The 26200-nt window shown below is 36.5% G+C and overlaps 3 protein-coding genes across 8 annotated transcripts; all 3 read right to left on the bottom strand.

Moving 5' to 3' along the window:
* Positions 1–335: 335 nt before the first annotated feature.
* Frl (formin-like protein) lies at positions 336–18869 on the bottom strand. 4 transcript variants are annotated; one of them, XM_090156338.1, is made up of 24 exons: positions 18745–18869; positions 18505–18670; positions 7379–7462; positions 6440–6526; positions 6196–6231; positions 5825–5904; positions 5667–5750; positions 5245–5452; positions 4958–5034; positions 4720–4891; positions 4390–4650; positions 4223–4324; positions 3796–4162; positions 3607–3731; positions 3436–3534; positions 3194–3370; positions 2873–2950; positions 2724–2810; positions 2507–2656; positions 2314–2443; positions 1966–2240; positions 1622–1744; positions 1449–1557; positions 336–1373 (listed from the first exon to the last, which is right to left on the bottom strand). In XM_090156338.1, the coding sequence occupies exons 2-24, from the start codon at positions 18625–18627 to the stop codon at positions 1267–1269; spliced, it is 3141 nt and encodes a 1046-aa protein (XP_090012464.1). In that variant the 5' UTR covers positions 18628–18670; positions 18745–18869; the 3' UTR covers positions 336–1266. The 4 variants fall into 4 exon arrangements, with proteins under 4 accessions (XP_090012464.1, XP_090012465.1, XP_090012463.1 ...); XM_090156339.1 differs by having other exon boundaries at positions 337–1373; positions 6208–6231; positions 18505–18857; XM_090156337.1 differs by having other exon boundaries at positions 337–1373; positions 18505–18857.
* A 90-nt stretch (positions 18870–18959) lies between these two features.
* On the bottom strand, positions 18960–20989 carry LOC149932513 (4-trimethylaminobutyraldehyde dehydrogenase-like). Its single transcript, XM_090156344.1, has 7 exons — positions 20784–20989; positions 20575–20720; positions 20389–20518; positions 20086–20330; positions 19611–20027; positions 19305–19534; positions 18960–19250 (listed from the first exon to the last, which is right to left on the bottom strand). Exons 1-7 carry the CDS (start codon positions 20926–20928, stop codon positions 19034–19036), a joined length of 1530 nt encoding a protein of 509 aa, XP_090012470.1. The 5' UTR covers positions 20929–20989; the 3' UTR covers positions 18960–19033.
* A 110-nt stretch (positions 20990–21099) lies between these two features.
* LOC149932514 (rho GTPase-activating protein 12-like) lies at positions 21100–25897 on the bottom strand. Of its 3 annotated transcripts, none has more exons than XM_090156342.1 (15): positions 25811–25897; positions 25103–25576; positions 24797–25035; positions 24530–24733; positions 24167–24469; positions 24019–24108; positions 23614–23910; positions 23346–23486; positions 23085–23279; positions 22962–23025; positions 22536–22832; positions 22404–22481; positions 22206–22334; positions 22019–22124; positions 21101–21944 (listed from the first exon to the last, which is right to left on the bottom strand). In XM_090156342.1, exons 2-15 carry the CDS (start codon positions 25557–25559, stop codon positions 21770–21772), a joined length of 2775 nt encoding a protein of 924 aa, XP_090012468.1. In that variant the 5' UTR covers positions 25560–25576; positions 25811–25897; the 3' UTR covers positions 21101–21769. The 3 variants fall into 3 exon arrangements, with proteins under 3 accessions (XP_090012469.1, XP_090012468.1, XP_090012467.1); XM_090156341.1 differs by having other exon boundaries at positions 22932–23025; XM_090156343.1 differs by lacking the exon at positions 23614–23910 and having other exon boundaries at positions 21100–21944; positions 22932–23025.
* Between the last annotated feature and the right edge of the window lie 303 nt (positions 25898–26200).

Genomic DNA, 26200 nt, shown 5'->3' on the forward strand with positions numbered 1-26200 from the left:
CTAAAGCCGACTCATCACGTCACGGCGCGCGGCACCTAGCGGCAAAATCTTCACCGTAGACGTAGAACTTATCGCCCTTTGCTCCACCCTTAATTTTTTAAGAGAAACTATATCTGACGTCATAAAAAGACGAGGATTTTAAGCCAGTCCGATAACTTTGGTCACTTGACTCTAAAGTAAAAGTAATATCTTAATAAGAGGTAAAAGCTAAGGAATGAGATCGTGTTTTTTCAGACATGATCCAATCACAACTTTGCGCGCCAGTTTCAAATATTAATTCCATTGAAATAAGTTTTTTATTTAAATAAACAAAAACTTTGTTTTCTACATTTGCATACTTGCCAAAGCCATTATTATCTTATAAAATATTGGTCTTATTATTCGAGTTATATTTTAATTACATTAAAAGATTTTATTACAAAATAAATTAAAACTTCAGAAATAAAAATTATATTAAAAAAAGTAAATTTGATTAACTCCAGATAAGACCTTTGGCACTAGTATTTAAGTTTTATATACTTTGTTTTAAAATGAACAAAGAAAATTTTGAAAAATGGTCCCTTGAAAAACATTTTTAATGAAATATTGTAAAAAAGAACACAATGGTTAAAAGGGACTATTTAAACAACAAATTATATATTGCACTGAATTTTGCAAAGTATTCTTAGAATATTTAATAACAGGCCAACCTTAATACAGAATGATGACCCAAGATAATGACGCTTTGAAAAGTATGAAGGTTCAAAATGATAGGTTCACAACATTTTCTGATATACATAACCAGCGTTCATGGTAAAATAATTGGCTGACTGAAGGATAAAATGGAATTTCATTTTTTAACACAAGTAAACTAATATTTTTTACAAAAATTCCTTATTTCAATATTTCAAATTCAATTCTATCAAACATATCATTATTTTCAACCACTTTTTTTGTTTTATATTAAGATATAATTTGTTTAGATTGTCCAAAAGTGCAGTTGCGCACGCACTTATGTATGTACAATTAAAAAATAAAACCTTATATGATTTGGTTCTATTGTTTATATTTATAGCACCAAAAATAGCAATTCTTAACAGAAACTTTTCAAGTTTGAATTGTAAGGCACCTTTGGGCGATTAACTTCATAAAAATATATACAAATAGGAGTAAAGTCTATTTAGCATAAAATAGGCACTTATCAGTAAACTAACTTTTTTTTAAATATGAAAATAAATGATTCTCTTGGTATATAGTATGTACAAGCGGTTTACTTTACATATACCTTTAAAGTTCCATTTCATCCATTGTCCTAGAAAGTCTTATATTTTCTTGTTTTCTTCTCTGACTTCTCCGAACCGCATCTGCTCTACGATATGGCTCATTTTTCAAACCTTGGGATAGTTTAGAACGGCTTTATAAAATTAATCCCAACCAATAAGGTTCTGGAAATTGAATGTTTTCTATACCTAAAAGAATATCTTCTAAAGCACCATTATACACTTCATCCTGCTTCAATAGCCTTTTCTCTTTCACCAACTTTGTTTTGCTTTTTAACTCACTGATAACCGCATCTTGCTACAAGTAAAAATAAAAAAAATGTTCAAAGTATATTTTGGAAAACAAATGCATTGAAACTAACCTGATTATTATTTTTCTGTTGATTTAAAGAATTTTTCTTGGCAACATTTTCTGGAGGTGTTTTCTGAGCTTCAAGGGCAGCTTTTTCTTGTTTCTTACGAACTTCATTCTCTTGCTCCGCTTGCTGTAATGTAATATAATAATTGTATAATCCCGTTCATGGCCAAATTTCATACAGGATTCAGGAGCGCAAACAAAAATAAATTTGTGGGGTGGGCAATATGTTAAAGTATTGTGGTGACTTCATTTTTATTTATTGGTCATTAGGGGAAAAGTAGTGTCCAGGCTCCTGGGTCACAACATGGTTTGCACCCCTGATAACGTCTACTTTCTTAAAACGTGTACTTTGAAAGCTTTGGCAAATCTTAAGAATGTTGTGAAAAATGTGTTAGCAGGAACTGTTCTGGCACTTTCACCAAAATAGGCCACACAATCGGCATACAATTCTTGTGCTTGCTTATTGTCAGTTTGTAATTTTTTTAACTTTTCTTCAGAAGTTGCTAAAAACTCTTTCAATACATTCCCATCTCTGGCTTCTTTCCTTAGAGCCATTTCTTTCTTGCAAAGTTCCATGCCTTTCTCCAGCTCATGAATATCAGTCATAACATTTTCTAAGGAAACTTTACAAACAAAAATATTTTAGTTAATTAACACACTATGTGACTTACTAAAGCATAGATAAATTATACACACCAGAAGCTGCTTTCTCCAAGAACCTTAGCTCTGAATCAAAATTGGATATTTCAGGAATCTTACGGTTAACAGTTTCCACAATGAAATGAAGAAGAGATATTTTACGATCAGATGATTTTGTGTCAGCCAACTATTTGATAATAAAACAGGAGAATTAGCGAGGGAAAAACGACAGCAAAGATGTAATGTTTACCATATCTAATGACTGAAGTTTAAAACCATACGCGGGACCTCTTTTGGAACTGTTCATGTAATTCCCAAATGCCAGAATCACTTCTAGGATTTTCCTAATTTTTTTAGAATTTTTTACAGATCTCGAAGCTGATATCACAGCATTGATTTGCTAAAAAAATATATTGACCAAATTAAGAGTAATAAAATGTGTATGTTTAAAAATGAAATTTTGTTACAGGGGTTATAAGTTGGACATTCTCTTGAAAGCTTGCAATGTAACTCATAATGTTGAGTTTCTGTTGGAGCCTTTCCACTTTAGTTAACTGAAATGGAATTTTATTTAGAACCAAAGCATTGTTCACATTTTCAATGATCTATCCATTACTTGTAATAGGAACTTATCTTCATCTGTTAAGGCATCAACTGGTTTTCTATCACGCTCATACTCTCTGTAGGCTTTCATCTATAATATTGTAAATGTGATATAAGCAACTACCCTTTGAAAAACCCTTATTTCCTGAAATTCATATATTGACTGGAACAAAAGTGGGAAGAAGACAGAGTGATCATGATGAAGAATAGTATGGGAAGATAACTGGATAATTGAGAAAATTATTGTAACAATTTAAGGTGCAAAGAGCTAGCCCAGATTAAATAGATTAATTTCAGGGTAGAATCTATGAAAAAAAAAAAGTATAAAACTTACTTCAGCATCATTTGGAATCATCCTCAAGAGAATTTCAACATAATCTTGCGATAATACTTTCAAATCCAAAGCATTCATGGCTCTCACTACACTATCACAGGGTAGTTCAACTTTCCTTCTTGATATTGCCATATTTCGCAAACGATTGTGCTCTAATAAAGTAACTTTTTCAGGTACCTATTGAGATATTAAATTTGATTTAAAGGAAATTTTCAATATATAAAGATTATTGATAAAAGTACCTTAAAGCGTTTGCTACTGTTTATGTCATCTGTGCGATCAGCAAAAGCACCTTGGGTTCCAAGTTTAAAGTTTTCTTCAAATGAAACAAAGTCAATTATCTGGAAAGGAAGGAAACTTGTTAATCAAATACTCAAACACTTCGAAGTTAGTTAGAGATGAGAACTACTCACGTTGTATAATTTTTCTTCGTCTAGTTCACTGAAGATAGTTCCTTTAACTTGATTTGGTTTTAGAGCAATCCAGTTTAGGGTAGGGAGTTTATATTTTGTTTGAAATTTCTTTTTAATTGTCATAGCTTTAATAAATAATTAAATTAGCCCAATTATAATAAGAACAAGTTGAAACCAGTTTGTATTTACCATCAAGAGGCGATTGCATTAAACCTGGAGGAGGAGGAGGTGCCACAATGTTCTTCAAATTATTGTTCATCATAAACATTGGAGGAGGTGGTGGTGGTGGTAATGAGGGAGTAGCGTTGATTGGAGGTGGTGGGGGTGGTGGGGGTGGGGGAGGCGCAACAGCAACAGATGCTGTGGGCTTGTAGGTAATGGTCTCTTTGTTGCCCAAAGAAGCTATTGTTGATCCTCTAGGCAAACTGGCACTTAGATGCTCAAGTTCTTGAATCTTAGATTCTAAGAGAGATTGCCTATGTTTTGATTCTTCTTCCTTCATTGTTACTACCTTTCTTAATGTGTTTAATTCTTCGTCCGTTCTTAATCTAAGTTCCTATATACAAAAATAATGTAAAAAAATGTCTAAAGAGAAAAGTCATAAAGCAATACATACATTTAATTCACCGTTTTCCCTCCTAATATTTTCCAATTCAGTTTCAAGCTCCACCAGTCGTGCCATAAATTCATTCTCCATTTGTTGATACTGCTCGTGAGCCTGTTCATATTATACACAATATTAATTTAAAAAAATACCATGAAAATTTTAAAGGCATTCCTCACCCTAGAGAGTTGTTCCGTTAGTTCAGCATTTTGGTCCATAAAGCTGTTCTTCGTTTCAGAATCTTCCATTAATGCTGCTACATCAAATACATTGTCTAAATAGGCAGATATCTGAACTTGCAACTCTTCACTTTCACACGTGCGGAGTCTCTCCAGGTAGGCATCAAGACCAAGTTGAGTGAATTCGTATTGAAGATGAACTCTAAAATTCATGTCTTCCACGGAATGAACTACAATGTTAATAAATTGCATACACGCAACCTAAAATCCATATTTGCTAGTTATCAAAGGGTACTAAAACTTATACCAAAATCAGTAAAGAGCCAGTACCATAAAATCAATGTTGAAGAACTCGAAATTTTGGAAATGCAGCATTAATGTTTCAAATCTCCTCCTCTCCCCACATTCCTCTTTGAAATTATCAAAGGCATTGAGGATGATTCCATGACCACCATTCACTAAGCAAATTGCGGCTAAAAGTTCTAGAACAAGGGCTTTTGTCCTGTGAATAAGATGAAACATTACAAAGATATTTAAATGGTTGTTAACATAAAAAGAAGATAGCTACCTTAAACTTTTATGATTTAAACTCAGTGCTATACAATTGATAGCTTGGGTATGTTCAATCATCATATTGAATCCATACTTTAATATGTAAAGAAAGGTATTAATATTAGTTCCATAAAAATGCAACTTAATTGTCCGACAGCATGCATGCACGAATAAATAAAATCACTCGAGACTGGCACTAGTTTTTGGTTGCTTTTGCATCGATTACTGTCTTGAGCAAAGCCATAAAGCTTAACTCAAACTTGGTCAATGATTGTCACACCATTTTCAAACTTTTTGGAATACCTTATTATTCATAATAGCTCGTAGACACATGATACACAGATGAATGTCATCTCTCGCTTCTCCCATGTTTAACTTAGCAAAATGTTTGGCTGATTGACGGGCTTTTGGTGATCCCATATCTAAGGAAGGACGGGCAAGAGTGCCACCGCTATTGACACTCGAATTTATTGCTTCACCATTTTCACTGGAACTTGACACTCTTTCATGTCTGAAAATTAATGAAAAACTTTAGAATCATAACTAAAAAAAATCTAAAATATATGATCATGATGGTTTCTAAATCTTCAGATATAAGACTTAAAACATTCCACAATAGATCACTTTAATTTTGCATTAGTGTACATCCCAAGCAGAGACAAACTCTGAGTGGTTGTCAAAATTAATGCCAAACTAAACTAAATGATAATATGAATTACAATTACCTAATTATCACAAGCCTGAATGATAGATAATCTACCAAAACATCTAGCCCTTTATTTTCTTCATTTAAAAATTCCTTCACCCATCTATAAGAGCAAAAAGTTGTTTGTCAGATTACATGTCCAAATTTTATAATTGTAGAGCAAAATTCAACACTAACTCTATATTATTGGTCCTTAAAGAAATTTCCAGCTCCCTTAGCATCTGTGTCGATGTTGTGTCCCCTAAAGTCCTTCGCCTCTGTTAATTTAAACAGTAATAATGGTTCATACATATATGGTATTGGTATTTAAACAGCCACAACAACAAATGTGAAATAAATTAAAAATCATTTTGGTGAAAAATGTTGGTGATTATTCCCATTCAAGGTTGCAATGTGAGTTGGGGTAGGTGGCACAATTTGCATACACTATAAATCTAACTCTTGGTCCATAACAAAAATTTGCAAACATGCATAAACACTGCAAAAATTTGCATTAAAGTGCGATACGTTTACTTTAGATTCACACTTTCACCGAGAACAGAACGTACATTTGTGCTTACCAAAGTCACGTAGTTATGAATCAGCTATATAAAAGAAATCCGGTCAATATATTTTTCTCAAAAATAATTATTACTCAACATATTTCTATTAAAAAAGTTATAAAATGGTTTTCAATTTAAAAAAGTGCTATTTGGTTAAAAAAAATTACAAAAAAAATTAAAATACAGTAAAACATTATAGGATAATTAATTAGTTTAAGCTTAAACTTATTTCTTAAGAAAAGTTTCTCACTCTAGAGCTCCGAGATGCCTTGGGATCAAGATATGTCCTTAATTTTCTCAGATAAAAAGAAGGCAACTCCTTTGCCATCACCCTTTCCTTAATAGAGAAGAATTCTTAAATTATTTGAAAAATAGCCAAAATAATCCAACATCAATTATGTTGGATAATTGCTGTAGTGTTTAATAATGGCCAACTTAGATCCGCTCGCTTCCTCATCCTCTATGCAAGGAAGCGAGTGGATCTAAGTTGGCCCTGGTTTAATTAACGGAAGATTTTACTTCCCATCTGTTTAGCATATTTCAAACTGGTTTTCGGTGGATAATTAAGTGTTGCATTTATATATCAACCTTTATAACATTTTTAAATATAGGAAATGAAAAAATATAAGGCCAATTAAAATTAAACAGTTAACAATTTAAAGTTCAAAATTTCCTACAAAGATAACCCAGAGAACATATCTCTTTGCTCGTCTCGTGTCATTGGCATATGTTACAGTAACAACCAGTGGCGGCGTAAGGGGTTGGGCGATTGGGGCGGTCCGCCCCTGGTGTCAGGGTAGCTAGGGGTGCCATTTGCCTGTCAAAAAGTTCCCTAGGGTGGCGGGCCATCACTAGGCAGGGGTGGGCGAGGAGGCCGCCCTGGGGATCCAGCCATCTTAAGCCGCCACTGGTTACAGCAGCTGCTAAGCTCCGTCTTAAAACGGCCGCCATTACATTTAACTGCGATAAAATAATCACGTGACCACCATAGGCGTTCTGCCGACTAAAATTCGTTACCAGTTCATGGCAACGAAAATAAACCACACCCACGTGCAAGCTACGAAATTCAGAAACTGAGTCACTATTTTAATTTATCCTCAGATTAATCTCAACGTTAAAAATAAGGAAAAGGACTGAGACTTTAATCGCATGGCAATAAGAAAATCTAAATTTAAATAAAAATAGCTACCTGATCACATATCATATCCCATTTTTTCTCATTGTCATATTGTTTCAATACTTTGGCTTTATCGGGTGGAAGGTCCACAGCAGCCTGGAAAAAATGCACATAGAAATTAAACAAGGCTCTGATTAACATTACCAGCAGTGGAATATTCTTCTAACCAATAGATAAAATAATTTTATATTTTTTCATTTATTCACTACCTTAAATTATAGTTACCTAATAAGATTTCTAAATTCAATACCACGTTAACAGAATGCCTTTGTATAGCTTTGCAATAACTATACTCATTGTTTTCATTATTTGAGATTTTACAGTTTCCTAAATTTTTAACTCAGTGTCGTAGACAAGAGGACGGTTTCCGTGTCCAAACCCCCTTCCCCCTTGGGCGTGTCTTTGGCTGTACTAAAATTTCACCCCCTTCTTAGGTATTTTACTTTATTTGAACCCCTCCCTTGAATTATTTCTGGCTACGCCCCTGTTTTAAGTTACTTGTCTGCATTCTATTACCGGTATATACTTTGTAAGGATTTGTCAGGATAAGGAAATAACGGTTTGTAGACAGTATCAAATAATAAACCTAGAAATACATACACCCCTTGTGAATATTTTAATGAATAATTGTATTTTTGTGAAGTGTATGCGAATTTGTTAGATATATTAATTTTCCAAACTTTTTCCAATATGAAATAATTAATTTTTTAAAAAAATATTGCTAAAGATAGAAAGAAAAGATGTTGATTGAGTAAGAGGCGCAGAAAGGGGCCGAGTTTCTCGAAGGGGCGACGACACTTTTAACGAAATTGGGAGGCTCTCAAGATCATGCTCCCTGCGAAAATGTATATTTTCCGCCAGATGCTGCTCAAGGCGGACACTAAAAAGAATACTATCCTAAAAACAAACCCCTTTGGATTATATAATGATATTCCATTATGAACAGGTGAATTGCACCCCACTTTCTCCCAACACGATAATTTACTTTGATTAATAAGTCCTATAAATAAAATGAAAAAAATACCCGCTAAATTAGATAAATCAATTTAAACTTTATCAGTTCGAATATTTTCAATTGGTATTAAAAAATAACTATTCGAAATTTTCCCCTTATTTAAATGAAGATAGGTGTTCTTGCCAGATTGATAAGAATGTGTCTGTTGGTTCCGCATTTAAAATGAAGTTATTGCAAGTATTCTTGCCGACCAAAGATACGTATTCTTTAGAGTTGCGTTGGTTGAAAAATAATTTTATATCGCAAAAAGTGGAGGCCCGCTAATTAAGGCGTTCTCTCAGAGACAGAACTCGAAAATTAGTCTTCAGAGGGACAAACACTAAAGGCGCCGAAAATTTAATACATATATTTTATAATGATAAAACTAACACCGATATATTTGATACGTAAAATGAGTCAAATGACCAATTATAACAATATTAATTTTACAGTGCTGTACAAATACGTCATGAACGTTAAAAGAAAATCCCAAAAGAAAAAGGGTGTAACCGGATCTGTAAAGAGGGGGGGGGGGGGCAAGTTTCGCGAGCCTCGCTGGTGAGATCCCTCTAAGAAAAACTTTCTTAAAAAATAAAAGAAAATCCTATACAAGACACGTACCGGTACATATACATGTATATTTTCGTTTTCCAGACACGCAAGAGTGGGTGTAATTTAGTTTCTACGGCCTAATAACATTGGCAGAAAAAAACGACATATTATTCTTATGACGCCATGTTCTTATCGTAAAAATTCGCGACTAATTTAGACCATGGTCAGAAGTTTATAAGGATAGAAGGGCGAACCGAAAGCTTTAAAATTGCAGATCACACTCTTAAAGCCACGAAAATAAGGTTAAAGTTAATTAGTCGCGCGTAACACCCATTACTAGACAGTAGCCCAAAGCTGAAATAACAATAATTATTATGAATATTAAGAGATACGTATCTTTATATCTATTAGAGTAAAATAAAAAGTACGAAAGATCAGCAATTAAGGGGCAATAACACTTCACGGTATAATGACGCAAAAACGTCCTTCTCGCAAAATTAATCTACTCCCGTCCCGGGTGTTCCTCTTCCACAAGCTAATAATAAAATATTTGAGTTAAAAAGAAATATGTATATGACGAAGGGAGAACATCTGGAAACGAGTGAGACGGCTGTCTCACTAGATACTATTCGAACGAATGGTTAGCTGCGAGCAAAAAATGGAGAGCTCCCCTTTCCTAGAGAAAGCTGTATCACGGAACGACAACGCGACGCGACGCCTTCGAATTTCGATACGGCGTTGTTTTATTTCTAGATATCGGCACGTACACGAGTTACTGCGGTCAAATGGGAGAAAAAAAGGTCAACAATCCTGTTTTCCATCACAAATTCGCCTGTTTAAAGTTTAATAAGGCGCGGAATAAATATTTCGTGGTAAGCACAAATATTTCGAAGTCTCAAACTACTTTCGAATCGCGGGGGCAGAGGGAAGGAAGGGTTATTACAATAATATTACTCAGTGAGGGTGGCTGTACAGTAGAAAATGTTGAGCAGACGACGTGCGGGGATAGAAGCTACCAGAGGGCGGGGGGGTAGATAATGAAAAGGGGGAGGAGGAGGAGGACGTCCGGCTGTTCAACTTCGGGCCGCGTTAGAAACGAGTTGAACTTGACACTAGACAGGCGAAAGATTTTTATTTTCAGCAACTGGCTTCTTTATCAATCACGCATTGGTAATAAGTCCCTTTGTTGAAAAAGACGCAAACCGCGACGTTTACCCCCGCCATATTTACGAGCGCACCCATAGTCAGAAATCAGGGCCAACGTACGAAAATAATGTAAACCTACCATTATTTCGAGTTTTTTTTATATTAAAAACTTTTCCTTTAACCAACTAATTTAGCCCTTTTTACCTCCTTTCATTCACGATCGAGCCAAACTTTTCTGCCCATAAATGGCTACTTTCTCTTCTAATTACGAGTAGGTATATTTATTTTTGTTATTGCGATTAAGAAATTGTTACGCTTACGGGAAATAGCCGTTCATTTTCAAGAAGAAAAGCAGTTCTTTTTTTAATAGGCGAAATGTAAAAATAATGAGCGCGCTATAATAGGCCTAGTTTACAACCATGTTTAAAACGAATTCGGAGAAAGGGTTTTATTTCGTCCACGTAACGAGCGCTGAGATATGAAAGCCATTAGAGGTAAAAGTCCGCGGGATAAGGGAGAAGAGAGAAAATTAACCCTCTCAATTAGAGAGTGGTAAAAATAGACGAGCATACGGCGTGTAAATAGGGGCGCGGGGGCGGTTGGGGATTATTAGCGCGACAGTAGGCGCTATCGTGGACCTTGGAGAGGATGTTCCCGTTATCATTTATTATTATTATTAATATTATTTGCGCTAAAAGACGCAATTTTAACATTTGCATTTTAATCTTCGCAGTTTATAGGCAAAAGGAAACTTCCGAAAGTACGCTTTTACCCGCGCGATGGGTGCCGAAGTGGAGACCGCGAAGAGCGGACAAACGCCAATTTCGTGGAAAAGGATTAATGTCTGGGAATTCCTTTTAAGCCGCTTGTTTGGCGAACCAATTAGCACGGAAGAGGAGTCTCGTTGCTATAGCAACCAGTAGCGAAGAGGAAGGATCAAATTAAGGGGAAACGCCGTTAGCGAGACACCGATCCGCCCCGCCGTCTCGTTTACTCGATTTATTTTCGGTATCGAATGAAGTCCGAAAGAAGAGGTGGCTCGTAAAGTTCTAATGTTACCGTTTCTCGTAAAGTATAGCGATAAACCCACCAACTAGAAGAAGGTTATTACGGTCCTTCGTTATCTCAACTCCCCCTTTACCCCTGAAAGTCGGTCTCCTGCTGAAGTGGTTTCCGACAATATCAGTTGTATCCGCCTTACAACCCGCGAATGCCGTCTCTTCCTTTTGCCAGTGGAAGTTAAGGAATAGAAGTTATTTTCGCACCTATATTAGCCCGAAGCGGTCGAAGGCATCCTATATAAATTGGATCAAGAATATAGTCGGGTTTGATAGAGAATAGCTGGGCAGCACCCTCGTCGCCTCGTGATTCCCGGAAGAAAATCCACGCCCTATTACTTTTACTCTCTTAATCTTTTCCCCTTTCTTCCGGTAGGGGGGGGGGGCACTCATCTACAATCTTAGGCTCTCTTTGAATAGCGGAATATTTTCCGGGAATCACGAAAACAGAGGCTATAGTGGCCGTTACGTATTCTCCGTTAACGCGAATAAATTTCTGGATAATATATATTTATATTTCTATATTGAGAATAGAGCGAGATAGAGAGGCGGATGTTAACAGCTTTGTAGCAACAAATTCAGCTAGAAACAAAAAGAGCAAGATGGAAGTTAACTTTTTATCGGTCGCTCTATCGGCGCGTTAATAATAACTGGCGATAAGGGTTCCGCCGAGAATATTAAATAAAGAGACGCCGTGTATGGACGGAGGAATCGAGTAGGGGGCCTCCGTATCGAATGGGAAAAAGAACACGTACCGCGGATTCAAGAGCTAAAATAATGGAACAGATTCCGTTTGATTGAACAGTTGAGCGACGTACGGAAAAAAGCTAACTTTCTCAGATTCCACGCAGTCCCGCGAATAGAGAGGGAGCTCCGGAAAAAGTTCGTTGTCCTATACCCGAACTAATAACAAATGGCGCTTATAAAAATAATCAACGTTTATCTACTTATACCGCTAACTCCCAGGATCTAAAGCTCCAAGAAAGTGATTACGGGCTTGACATTCATTCATTTATATCGCTATTCACCTTAAAATGCAATCAAATCGGTCCTGAATCTCATTGGATTCGTCATCGTTTGTCTTTAGACGCGTTCAAATGCACGTGGGTGCCGTGTCCCCCCGCATCTGATGACGGGAGAAAACATGGCGCACGCTGTCGTCTCAACATACATTATCCCTAATTGCTATAAATAAATACATTCTTGATCACGCTAAAACGATAAAAAGTAGGCCTAATTGGAATAAAATTCTTTCGATTCCAGCAAACTTAGCATGATAGAATCGGCGCCGTAATATTTCTCGACGCTATAATTGCGTATTGGCGTAGCCGAGGCGTGGAAGGTATTCAATTATATTCGTCGATCAACTAAACGTTAATTATTTTCACGGTATTGGTTTCAAAAGTCCAAGGCCTGATTAACCGCTTAATGGAGTGTATAACAACAAAAAATGGAAATATATCCCTCGGAAAGTATATATAGACTTTAGAGTTTGGATGCTACGCTTTTTATACGCTAAACTGGAATAGGAATAAAAATGGTCCCCGTCACTATGCCATTAAAGAGAGCGGAAACTTGACACTTCGTTAAACTTTGTAATTTTTTGTTTATACACGCGAGCGTTTCAGTTTCGTGGTTTTCTCTCGAAGCGAAACAGTTTCATCGATTTTCTGACAAAAACGAGAAAGTTAAAAAGAACATAAAGTTGTCTCTCGCGATCCGAAACTGAAGCGAAGCTAGCTTTAAAGATATAAGTAGTTTTAAATAAACTATTTAGAATTCTGGTTTTTTCAGGACGTTTCGTATTACCTCGTATACATGGACGAAACACTACTTAAGCTACTGAGGACCAGCTACGTTTTGTTGGGACAATCCTAACTATCAGATTAGGTTGGTAAAATATCGACGAAAACGCGTTTTGGATCTCAAATTTCAAAATAAGTACCTCCACAAACGAAACGAGTGTTTATAATAGTCAATTTTATGTTCCGATTCTATAATTTGTCGTTATTTCGAAGAAATAAATGCCAATTTTTTTATGAAAGCTTTTTAATAATCAATCAATTAAATTTAAATGGCGAAGATCTTTACCTGGAAGCTGTTCGCTCGCTGCGTACATTAGAGCTTCTTAACTGAGAATTGTTTTGGGTGTCAACGAGGTTTACAGAGCCTTCTAGTTAGATTTCTTGCAAATCGACTGATCGACGAGGACGTATAATTCCATTAGCTTCACATTGTGAGCCTTGATTTAACATAATTATGATACTATTTAAAAATTCATTTCGTACGTTCTTGATTGCAAATGAATATAAAACGTTTATTAGCCACTATCTATTGGAATGACTAGAGGTGGGCAAAACAGATAAATTAACCGCTAAAAGATCGATTAACCATAAAAATTGCGGGTTAACTGTTTATTTATAGATATTCTCCACGGATAGAAAGGGATTTAACATGCATTAAATAATTTCATTTTTTGGATAATCGTCGGTTGTGAAAAAAAAAAGATAAAGTGATTAATTCTTATCCAAACGCCGACCTCCTCTAGGAATGATAGCACCTGAACGTGAACCAAGCCACGTCATTTGCCTTCTCGTACTTGTTTCACTTTCATAACCCATTTGTCTCCTCTTACCAAAACGTTTCATCAATAATTAGTCCAAGATTATTGTTACGATAAAAATGTCATTAAAATCTAATTCCTTCGCTTCACTTCAATAATTAATATACAATTTTAGCACACTGTAATGACTGACACGCGACTAAATCCAACTTTTGCTGACGGTAATGACTGTCCCCGTGCGCGCGCTTTAATCAAATTTCTCAAATCTCAGATATAGTGAACTTGACCTCAAAATTGGGGCTTAGAAACGATTTTATAAGCTGTTCTTGGTATGTTACAAATTTATTCAAATCAGTTGATACTCCGTACAGTTCGCTCGCTACGCTTCAATAAAACCAAAAAAAAAAACGAATTGTAAAGCGCAGCTTCAAAGTAGCTTCTGCTCGCTCGCGGCGTATCACTTGGCCCCCTGGGCGGCGGGCGACAAACCTTTGGGCGCCAGTTTCAAGCTGGGAGGAAGCAGCCGCCGCGATCAAATCATTCGCGTCACAAGGAGGACTTCTTATATTCAATTGACACCTGCGGGCGGAAACGTAATAGCGACCAGATTAACCTGTAATTTGGGTCCAACTCAATTTCGGAATGAACGGGCGAAAATTAAAGCAGATACGGGGGTTCATCATACGCGCGTTTTCTAGGTGAACTTGATCAAGATAAATTACAATCCCACACGTACACAAAAAAGCGCAAAAATAAAATAACGAGAAAAATACATTAAAGGGGCACGCTTGTAGAAACGTTTAACCCGATGATCACCGAAGCGCGGTAATAAGTTGCCTACCAGGGACAACAAAACAAGCAACTTTTATTTTGTAATTTATACAAATCGTACGTTCTAAACTCGCGCATTTTAACGTAATTTCTAGCGTAACGGGCGTATCGTATTATAAATTCCCTCGTCGTCCTTAACCGCTATTTTACGGTTTGGAAATGGGTTTTTAAATAGACGCTTTAAAACGGGTTTGAAGCTTCCACAACGCTAGCTAGTTAACTCGACTATAAATACTAGACTGGGACTCGTTGTCGAGGTCGTAATAGCGATCTAAGGGACGAGATTTGGTTAATTCCTAGCACGACAACCGACGTCGAATCAAAAATCAATTTAGGGGTCCTAGTCAGCGCGAATGGCCTTCTTGAATAGCGGATTCCGAGCGGATAACAATCAGTGACGAGTGGGGCGTCCTCGTCGAATAACTAAATTACGAAGAGAGAAAAAGGCTGACATTGTTAATCAGCGTACAAAGCTCCGCGCGACCAGCGAAGGGCGCGTCCGCTCGACACAAAGACGAGTTCCTGGTCTCTCGTTTGGGGCATTTTGGCTGACAAATTACGCTCAAAATAGAGCCCTAAAAAGACGGGAAGAAACCGCGTTCTGACATTTCCTACTTGAGTGGACCGACAATTTATGTCGTAACTATAGCGCGACGTAGGCGACTGCGGCGGGGAAGAAATATACGTATGATTCACGTATCGTATACCAGTATAGTTCCCCGCAGCCTTGAATTTTTTTAATCCCGTTCGCTCTATAATTTATACCTGACTCATATCCAATGACAAATTACTTAATAAGAAATCAACGTAGGCGAGTTCGCGTTTTATAACCGGTTTAAAAAAATAAATGCCAGGCAACTCGACTATAAATAAACTGGCAGTCGGTCGAACCCGCTTACACCGGCACTTGGCGTGGATCGCGAAAGGGCATCCGTCCGTGATTTTCTGACAATTATTCCCGGGTACAGTTACCGAAGATTAGCCTCCAAAATGTATCCCCTCTTTGGGTGGTAAAAAGAAAGGAGGGGCCCCTGGTGGACTACCTGTATTACAAGAAATACCGCAAAGCCTCAACTGGGCGTGGATCCGCGGTTCCGCCGGTCTTACACCATTTTGCACACGTACCGTGTCATTATACGAAACGAAACACCGAATGCGAGTTAACCTCGCTACTTTCCACCTTAATCTCACCGAACCCGAAGTTAGCTTCACTTTCGTTACGCCGGACGCGCCGTTCCGACAACTCATCTGCATAAAGATAATAAGGGGCTTTCATAGAGAATACATAAATTACGGGGAAATCGTAGCGGGAAAAACCACGTCCTTAATACTCCGCAAAAGGCAATGCAACGTTGCTACATACATCCTTCATTCGACCATTTATTTCGAAAGGGATATTTGCATTTCCGGCTTTCCCAATGCCATAGACGTAATGTTAAAATAGCGAGCGGTTCCTAAATCGAAAAACTCCATAAATACGAGAGTCCCTCGCCGTTAAGGAGATATGTCTTTACATTCTAGGGCTGAGGACTTCTTTAGAAAAGCCTCTCCCGCTCGGGGACTGTCTGTCTGGGGCTTCGATAAAGGGAAAGCCACTGGTAAAAGCCTTCGAGTGAACCAGGATTTCCGCACTTTCGCGGTACTACCAAAACCAAGCGGGAGGGAAAGAGCGTGTCGCGGAACGCGTCATTCTCGTCAAATGTCCTGAGAAGATAACGTCTGGAAGCACTTTGCCTGATAGGATTTGCTTTCAAATGACTACTGGAAAAGCGGAGGGCGGATGGGAAGACTTGGAAGCGAAAAATCTCGAAACGCGTGAAAATACGCAAATGGTTCACCCGTTCCATCAGTGGAAAAGCGTCGCTGTAGGCGGATACGCCGAGTACTCGGTTTGGCCGCGTAACGACTGTACGCGTTTCGAGCTCGTGGTTCGACGAGCCAAAAATTGCGTGGGCCATTTAATGCCATTACCAGCATAAACCCTTTTCCTCTCTTTCACCCCCCTCCCCCCCTCTCTCTCTCTCTCTTGGGCATTAAAATATGCCGAACTAAGTTTAATAACTGTCGGAGAATAGTTTTGTGGTTTGCGTTTTCGCTAGAGTTAACCGCGAAGTTAGGTTAGGTTAAACCAACTAGATACGTGATAGGCCGCGTAAACGCATCAATACCAACGCAAGTTATATATTGAATAAATCACGTTGTGAAAAAAAAATTACAAAAAACTTCCGATTTTTCGAGGAAATAATAAAATAAATTCTACGGCGTTACCTCGGGTTATTGCGCGGAAAATTTACTCGGAATGTTGGCCTATTTTCGACGTTAACCTGTCTGACCTTTTCGCCTATCTTTCACGGCTGTCCCTAAAGGGTGAGTACGGACTACGCCACGAAATTAGAAAACGAGGGCATCGCAAACCCGATCTCGTTCTACTTTTTTTCTTAGCTCTATGAAATAACCCGAAGACTCATCTAAGAATTACGCAATCTTTTAACTGATACGTCAATGGCTTCTAGAGAAGATTTCATCATGGACCTTAACTTAATTTCGTTTAGCCTTCAGAGACACCTCAGTCTTGGTTATGTTTTCACGAAGATGCCAAAACAAACGGTACACGATAGTTCCCAGTGTTTATCTCCGAATAGAAATATTGGTAGAAATAATAGAAGCGAGAGAATACGGGGTCACGGAGGCCGATTGTGGAGAAATCGTGGAATCCATCGTCCGTGAAAACGGTGAAGAGTGAGGGACCCCCGAATGAAAAAAAAGCCCCGCTCGTGTCTGATACGCGTCACGCGAAAGGTCGCTGAGAGCCAAGATAGATAAAAAGGTCAATGTTTTTCGTCTAGTTCCCGATGGCACGCAGCCTTCCTACCAACACGCTTCCAAGCGTTTCAAACAGTCAAGTTGGCAGATGTTGCGCGCTGTCAACTCTCTACATTTCGACTAAACTTTAATTCGCTTTGTAAAAATAATAAAGCTATAGTTTTGATTTGGTTACTAAAATACGCGTACCCCTGGTAACTAAACGCCTTTTATAATTATTAGTACGAAACGAAGGACCGTGAAGCGTTTGGTCAATTAAATTTCTTTTACGGCGCGAGAATAAAAGGGACGGAGATTAAAATTCCTTCACGTAATTTAGAAAACGAAGTCTTCTCGTGTGGAGCTTTTGAGAAACTGAAAGCTAAGGGCCGCCGAAAGCAAAGGGTGGAAAAGAAGAAACAATGAACTTTTCCCTTCTTCTATTCTCCAGGAGAGCGAGTAGATCTAGGGTCCATTCCCTCCCAAAGAAGGATAAGCGCGGCTCCTGACTAAACTTTGCCTTTCTTAGAAGAATGAAATCCTCTGGAGACAAAATACATTCGGCAAGCAGCGGGAATTCTATTCTTCGGGGCGGATCTTCTTCGGATGTTAGGGGGGCCCCCTTGAGCTGAAAATCGCGTGAGATCATGGGAGTGCCGAGACTCCCCCACGCGTATTTATCACCTATTTTGACCTACACTCAAAAGAAACCGCGATTTTTGCAACTTAAAAATATTTTACCGGTTTCAGTGAGTAAATAAGTTATTTCCCCGTTAAATTTCGATTCAATTAACGAGAATTTCGAGTTTACCAGAATCTACCCGACAGAATTCCCCACGAGCTAAATATCCTGTAAAACATAAGGAACCCCGCGACGATTACTTTATGAAGTTACCTCATCACCCGCTCCCCTTATTTCCTTTCAATAACGTTGCAATCATTACTCGACCAGCAAAATAATACATTGGAATTTTGGAAATAAACACTATAATTTTAAAGCACCTTAATTTGTAGAACGAACAAATACAATATTTTCAAAGAATCTTGTCCCGTACGTGTAAGTTTAAAACTATTACTACGTTAGGCTTACTTCTACATTATTATCTTTGGTTAGGCTTATTTTTATTAATGCGAATCGTACTAATAATAGGAAGCCAAGATACGAGTGTATGAATAACAAAATATTGCGTACCAAAACTTTTGTAAATCTCCTTTCAAGCTCGTTCGGTTCAGGCATTGGCATCTTATCCAAGGGTGCGTGGTGTTTGTTCCTCAAAGAATCAGCCTTGGATGGGCTGGACTCGATGTTCCCCATTTCGAACTAAACACGACGGACAACGCGACAGAAACCCAAAAGCCTACGAATATGAGGCCGGATTTATTACCGAAACTTGATAGAATTTAACAAATAAACCCCTTTATTATTAATCACCAATAAATCCGTTAATATCCAGTCAAAAATAACTCCAAGTTCGTATCACACTTTCGAAACACATGCTGGCGTCAAACCGCTCCGTTTACTTTGCCCGAATGATTTTTTGGTCAACAAAATTTAACCGCGCAGGCGCTGTCTAAAAAAAGAAAAAAATATTTGAAATGAAATCTTCGCTGATGCAGTGCTGCTGTCTATCGGAGAAAACTAGAAACCAATTTCAAAATTTTTTATTTTATTCAAAAACTATTTAAATTATTTCAATCTAAACCCAAATTTTTTTATTATTTTAACACTTGAAAATTGGACAGTCAATTTCATTCATTTCAACATACACTGTTTTTGTTTGAGAATAATCTTTTAAGGGAGATAGGCCATTTTCTCTCCCAAAACCCGAAAGTTTGAAGCCACCACAAGGGGTTTCAATTGGGAAAATATTGTAATTGTTAATCCAAACAATACCCGATTGCAATCGAGACGCTACACGATGAGCTCTTTTTAAATCCCTGAAAAAATACACAATTTAGCACAGACAACTAAATTTAAAAATAATAATTTACTTTGTCATAACTCCAGCTGCTAGACCAAACTGTGTATTATTGGCCCTAGAAACAGCCTCTTCTTCATTGTCAAATGAAAAAATACTAACAACTGCACCAAACACCTCTTCTTTAACGATGGTCATTTGGTCGGTGCAATTTGTTAAGACACACGGGCTCAGATAGAAGCCATCTTTTAGTTCAGAATGGTTTAAAAACACTCTTTCTCCTCCACTTTTTACTGAAGCCCCCTAATAACAAATGACAATAAAAGAAATATATAATATCTCTTAGAGAACAATTAAACTTCTGTTATTATGAACTAACCTCTCTCTTTGCTTGTTCAATAAAACTTAACACTTTACCAGCGTGTTCTTTAGTAATCGTAGCACCAACACAAGTATCTTTATCTGTTGGATTTCCAATGACTAATTTCTCAGTTGCTGTGACCAACTCTTCAACAAATAGATCGTAAAGTGATCTATGAACGTAAACACGGGTACAATTAGTACAGACTTCTCCCTGAGTCAAGAAATTCCCCATTATAGTAGCTTTCACAGCTTCAATGACATTGGAATCCTCAAACACTATCAAAGGACTTTTTCCACCTAGTTCCAGAGTGATTCGTTTCATCCCTTCGGAACACATTTTCATGATTTCTTTGCCAACTTTAACACTTCCAGTGAAGGAAACTTTGGTAACATGTTCATTTTTACACAAAAGTTCACCAGTTTTGCTATCGCCCTATGGAAAATTATATTAAGATTTTTATACTATATAAAAGAAAATATTTAAATATTACTTGAATAACATTAACAACTCCAGGTGGCAGTCCAACATCACTGAATATTTCTGCTAAAGCTATAGCTGATAAGGGTGTATGTTCAGAAGGTTTAAAAACAAAAGTATTTCCAACTGCCAAAGCAGGGGCCACTTTCCATGACATGACTTGGAAAGGATAATTCCAAGCCCCAATTCCGCATACCACTCCCAAAGATTCGTTAATAACATGGGCAAAACTACCATTAGGTAGTTTATGATAAGAGCCTAATACCAATATCCCAGGTTTAATTAGTACACCAACTATTTAAGTGTTGGTAATTACCTTCAAAAGTGGTTCCAGCACTGCTATAATAGTCAAGAGCATCAGCGCAACTTGCAATATCAACCCTCGCTTCCCAAATAGGTTTTCCAGTGTCTAATACTTCAATCTGAGCTATCGGCTCTAACCTTTCCTATTACAAACAAGAGTCAGACCTAAAAACCAAATTGTTCGAGAATTATTACATACTCTAATTACACTGGCTGCTGCACTTAAGAATTTCCCTCGTTCAAAGCCAGATAGACTGGACCAAGAACAATGAGCTTCCTTAGCAGCAGAAACCGCAGCATTGACATCATTCTCCCCAGAACACCTTACATTACCAACAATTCTTCCTGAAAACAAAAATTAATTAGAGAAAACGTATTGTTATGTAAAGCTATTAGTCACAATCTTACCAGTAGCAGGTTGATAAAGTGGCATCAACTCATTACTTTCTGCTAATACTTTAACACCATTTACAAAATTATGTGGTCCTTCAATATAATTAGCAATACTGCGAGACATATTAAATGTAAGACTGGGTATCTTTCTTAAAAACATTTTAAATAATTAACAAGCAGAAGTGAGCCTGTTTGATCCTATAAAACATTTTTCACTTTACAACCTTGACCTTTGACTGATAAGATTATCAATAAAACAATCTCAAGCAGTTAAATGTTTTATCACAATTTATTATTTGTTCAAAACATATTCCAGTTTCATTCATAACCTAAATTGGACCTTTCCAACACTTTTATAACATTTTGTACAAGAAAATGACTGGAAAAAATATAACAATTAGTTTTATCTTTTAACAATAAAATTTCTTTCAAGAATAAAAAATAGATATAAACGCCAAAACGAGGCAAGAATTATAATAATTCTTCTCTAGCAGCCGATGGAATTAAAAGTAGAATTTTAATAAATGGACTAATAAAAAATAAAGTAGGGGCAAGGATGATAAACAGAGGGAAGGAGAGGGAGAGAAGTTGGTATATAATATATATAAGTTGTCCGTGAAAGTTTTTGATTGGCAATTAAGAAAATATACACCTAAACTAAATTACAATAAATCCTTTAAAAATACTATCCTATTGCTTAGGAAAAAGTTCTTTAATAAAAAAATATCAGTTTTTTTTATCCTATCATATATGGGGGAATGTATAATCTATAAAAAAATTACCGGATGGGAATTGTGGTTTATTTATATTTCTTTCTGTACTATTGTTCGGTGATAGTTTTTCAAAATAAAATTTTCTTCTGTTATTTACAAAGTAAAAATTGCGGTGACTGACACATTTCCCTAATACTCGCGACGCTTACGAATATAAATGTCAATATATACTGTAGCTAGATAGATATTTATATTTGGTTCAGCAAAAAGAAACTGAGCTAGAAACTGTTACCGCGAATAAATGTGATTGAATTCCAATAAAAGAAGCTCAATGATTTGATTTTGATGCATCATATCAACAGCCAGATCAATGGACTCTTCTTCAGGCCAAAGTAAAGTTGGTCCAAAAACAATCGCAACATTTTGAACATGCATTCGGTTTTGGTCGCATAATTGAGTAACCCTATAAAGTACACAAAGGTATTTGGAAATAAAAAAGTAGATAAACGGTGGTATAAAATTTTGAAATAATCTCACTGAACAAGATGTTTTAGAAGGAACTCTAACGTATCTCCATTAGGTTTTGGAAGACTTCTGATTAGTTTCGTAATGGATGTTAATTTCAGGTTTTTATCATTTTGAGCTGAGGAAAATAAATAAATTTATAGTAAAAAATTACAAAAACAATTGTGGGTACTTTAATATTATTAATAAAAATCTTTACCCATGGCTTCTATAAATTTATGATACATATTGAAGGGGAAAAGCGGTTCTTCCATCTCTCGAAAAAACATTTTTAAAGCTCCAGTTAGTACATGCACATCTTCTTCCATAGATAAGCCAGAATAATCCTCTTTGTAAATCCATAAAATTGTATCAGTTAGTTACACACAAATGTTTTTGCCTGCAAAAATATTTATACCTTGATTTACTTGGAATCTAATTTTTTGAACCTGCGATAAATTCCCACTAGCTCTATATAAACCATCAGCGGACATATCTGCAATGAAAGTAGTTGCGTTACAAGCATATCAATTGTAAACAAACTTTTTACCTTTTCTCTCAATAGCTTCAATGCATAACTTTACAAATCTCGGAATGGTTGTCTTTTCTCTGAGACAAAGATTTTTCAAATTGCAACCGAAAACCGTTTGATCCTTAATGATCCCTTTTTCTTTGAGGCTCTCCATAGAAGGTCTTCGAAGGAAGAAATTTCGCAGCTTATCTCTAATACGTTTTTTTCGTTCTGTGGGGCTAGTGCAAGCTAATTCATCCGGTACGGCTGAAAGGACCGAAGTTGTAACATTTGATGATCCCTCAGATCCTTTGACAGAATTTTCACGACCTTTTTCTAAGTTTTTTAGAAAAATTATTAAGAAACTTCCCAAAAAAAAAAAAAGAGGATAATATCTCGAGCTATAAGTATTAGGATTTTTAATCTTTTTCTTACGCTTTGTTGACTTTGATCTAGATAACCTACTTCCTTTCTTTGATTTTTCTTTGGGTGAACTAGCAGTGGCAATTGACAAGTTCGCAGTTGAAGGCTATAGAAAAATAGACAATGAACACACACTGTTCATAATATTAATCATTTTGAACATACGAGTTTACTAATGACTGATTGAATGGCATTGAACCATTCTTTGCTTGTTTGGGCACTTTCATCTTGAAGTAAGATTTGATTATTCAATACTGTAGTGATCTGAAAGACATGTTTGCGTCGAGACACATCTGGGGCCCAATCAATGGCTGCCCCTCCAAGATCTATGGTTATTTCGGGCTTACAACCACCGTTTATCTATCAAAATAATAATACAAAACTTAGTTAAACATCAATTAAATTATAATCTTAGTAAAAACATACCTGCTGCGCTGATTTCATGTCTTTATAGAAAAGTAGATAGAGATTAGTTAGAGTGACGTGGACTTGCATCCAATTTTTTTTCAGACGCTTCCCCGCTTCTAGGAGACTAGTTTTGTTTAGTGTTCCTTGTCTGGTAATCACCTAGATAACGTTAATGAGCACTTATATTATAAAAAATTATAAAAGGATATAAAATTTATTGATAGCATGCAGTTTAAAATTAAATTAGTCTAGTGTAAAAAATTAAAAGTGTCAAAGCAGATCGTACCATACAGCCATCTCTTAATTCTGGCCACTTTTTAAGGGGCTCCTCGGAAGGTGGCTCTAAGCCTCTAGGTAAAGAAGCACTCTTACCCCCCTTTTCACTCTTAGGGGGAGAAGGTTGAAAGGAGGGCTCCATTACAGAGTAAGTTTTAAGCTTGCGTTCTGCTAAACTGGAAGGTATGAGTGGGGCTCTAGTTAGGTGACGAGGCACCTGCGGGGGTGCGACTGCCAACGCTGCTGGTGGCTGGGGTGCCTCTCGACATGGTTCAATACTGCTTACATTCTTCTTGGTGCTTGTTTCCTTTAAACATAATAAGCTTGCTTTTTTACAATAAGCGTGGAATGCAACACATTGCTATAACTCAAGAATTGTGAATATAACAATTTCCTAATCGTAAATTTCATATACCTGCGATAAATCGGGCAATTCCCAGAAAGATTCATTACTATTTTCAGCGTAGTAATATATTCGACCACTCTCATCAAAAGACCTCAACCACTGGTTAAGAAAAACAAAATTTTGATTTCCTGATAAAATCTCTTTCAAAGTGTAATACCTTTTCTTTAGTTAGGTCATTTATGAAACGTATGTCACCAGTATTGACATCTTCAATCCTACCCCAGCCTCTGGGTAAATTGGGCGACGGTGATTTTCTTGATGGAGGTGTAACGTACTGGTCTAAGCTATCGTTGCTGCTAGCAGTGTTATAATCGTAAGAATTTTCGTTCTTTGACCACTTTTTGCTACTTCTAACTAATTTGGGTTTTGGTTTTTTGGGAGGGGTTGGTGGTAGGGGTTTATCAGGGACTTCTTTTTCTAATAGATAAGCATCTTGACTATTAACACTGTCATCATCCATCTATACAAAAAATAGGTTAGAATAAATAAAATATTCTTTCCAACAAACATAAAAACTTACAAAACAATCGGGCATTCTTCTTGGAGGTTTCCAAGTGGTTTCTTCAGTTTGATGATTGTAGTAAAACTTTCTTCCACTACTGTCAAGATATTCTGACCAAGAGTTAAATAAAACCTTTATAGGACTGTCTTTAGGACCAGGTTTGGGTGGAGTTGCAGAAGTAAGCAAAGGAAAATTTGCATAAATTGGACTTTCTTGATCAATCTGTGAATAATAAAATAATAAAAATATAATTCAAAAGCAAACTTTACATCCAAAATTCCCTACAGTTAATGCGTCGTCGTCTCTAACAGCTTCTATCTGATTGAGATTAACATCATCCTCTTCTTCAACAACTTTTTGTAGCCTTTCATTATAAGCACTGTCAGTAGATTTGGTACCATCATCATCATTACTTTCTTCTTCACCATCGTACTCATTATCCTCGTCAATAGATTCGTTAGTTTTTGAATCATCACTGTGATTGCCTTCATCTTCTGGTATTTTAATAGTTGAAGCAGAGGGGCCTAGCAAATATTTATTTTTTTATAGTAAGGTACATTGAAAGGAAAAAAAATTATTATTTTTTTTTACCTGCAATATGAATAACAGTAACTCCAACGGTGTTTTGTTCATCTATACTACTCTCAGTGGAGTGGTTTTTCTCAGAGTGGGTGTTTGAATTGTGGTTAGGTTTAATGTCTGACATTGTTGAATATAGTGGATTTGATATGAACAGTATGGTGTCATTCTGATTGGAAAGGGTGGTACTTTCATCCCTATTGTTAGCATTAACATCAGAAACGTTATTCTGAGTTTCATTTCTTTCGTTAGTAGTACTCAGTTCACCAGTCTGGAGAACTGATAGATAATTCATGGGTGCAAAAAAAGGCCTTGTTTCACCATCTCGGATAACTTGCCACCAGTCATCAGTAGTTTTCCTAATTAAAAGTAATTCTTCCCCCTTTTGTATAGATACTCCCCTTCCATCCTTGGCTATGTAATTGTAATCGTAAAGCACTTTCAAACATGTATGTGCATCTTCTTCCATTTCAGATATAAATACCCCTACCAGAGAGTTAACATATATTAACTTTTCAAAATAAAATTACTTATTTTCTTAACAAAGGTTATAGCAGGTTAGCAGGAAATTAAATATAAATAACAATGAAAAACCAAAACACATGCAAAGGCTTGACAACCCAGCCTTTCCCTAAAATGTTTCACGTAATTAATTTCTTTTCAAACATGACACATGACAAATCGTATTAAAGTAGCTAAAACCAAAAATATGGAGCTTACCATACGTTTGATAAAAAATATTAAACTTCAAACTTAAAAACTAATTTAACTAAACCACTTAAACGAGTTTGACAAATTCGGAATGTGTAATCGGAAAAGCCTTGGGCTAAATAAAAAAAGGATTGGTTTATGTAGGGATAAAGTGACATCTGCTGGTGGTGAAACTGAAACTGATATCGTTGCGGGAAATTTTAATTACCAACATCCGTGTAAAAGTGTGTAAGTACTTTTTCCTCTTTTATTAAAACTGCGTTTCAATCTTGGATACAAAGTAAAGTAGGATATGGAATTAAATTACATATAAACATCATGGTTATGTTTTTAGCATTTTTTAATATTCTATGATTATGTAATATCATAAGGAACAAAAATACGTATTCTCCTAACACT

This window comes from Leiobunum rupestre, chromosome 8 (assembly GCF_980474605.1).
Source record: "Leiobunum rupestre chromosome 8, qqLeiRupe1.1.hap1, whole genome shotgun sequence".
NCBI classification, from domain to species: domain Eukaryota; kingdom Metazoa; phylum Arthropoda; class Arachnida; order Opiliones; family Sclerosomatidae; genus Leiobunum; species Leiobunum rupestre.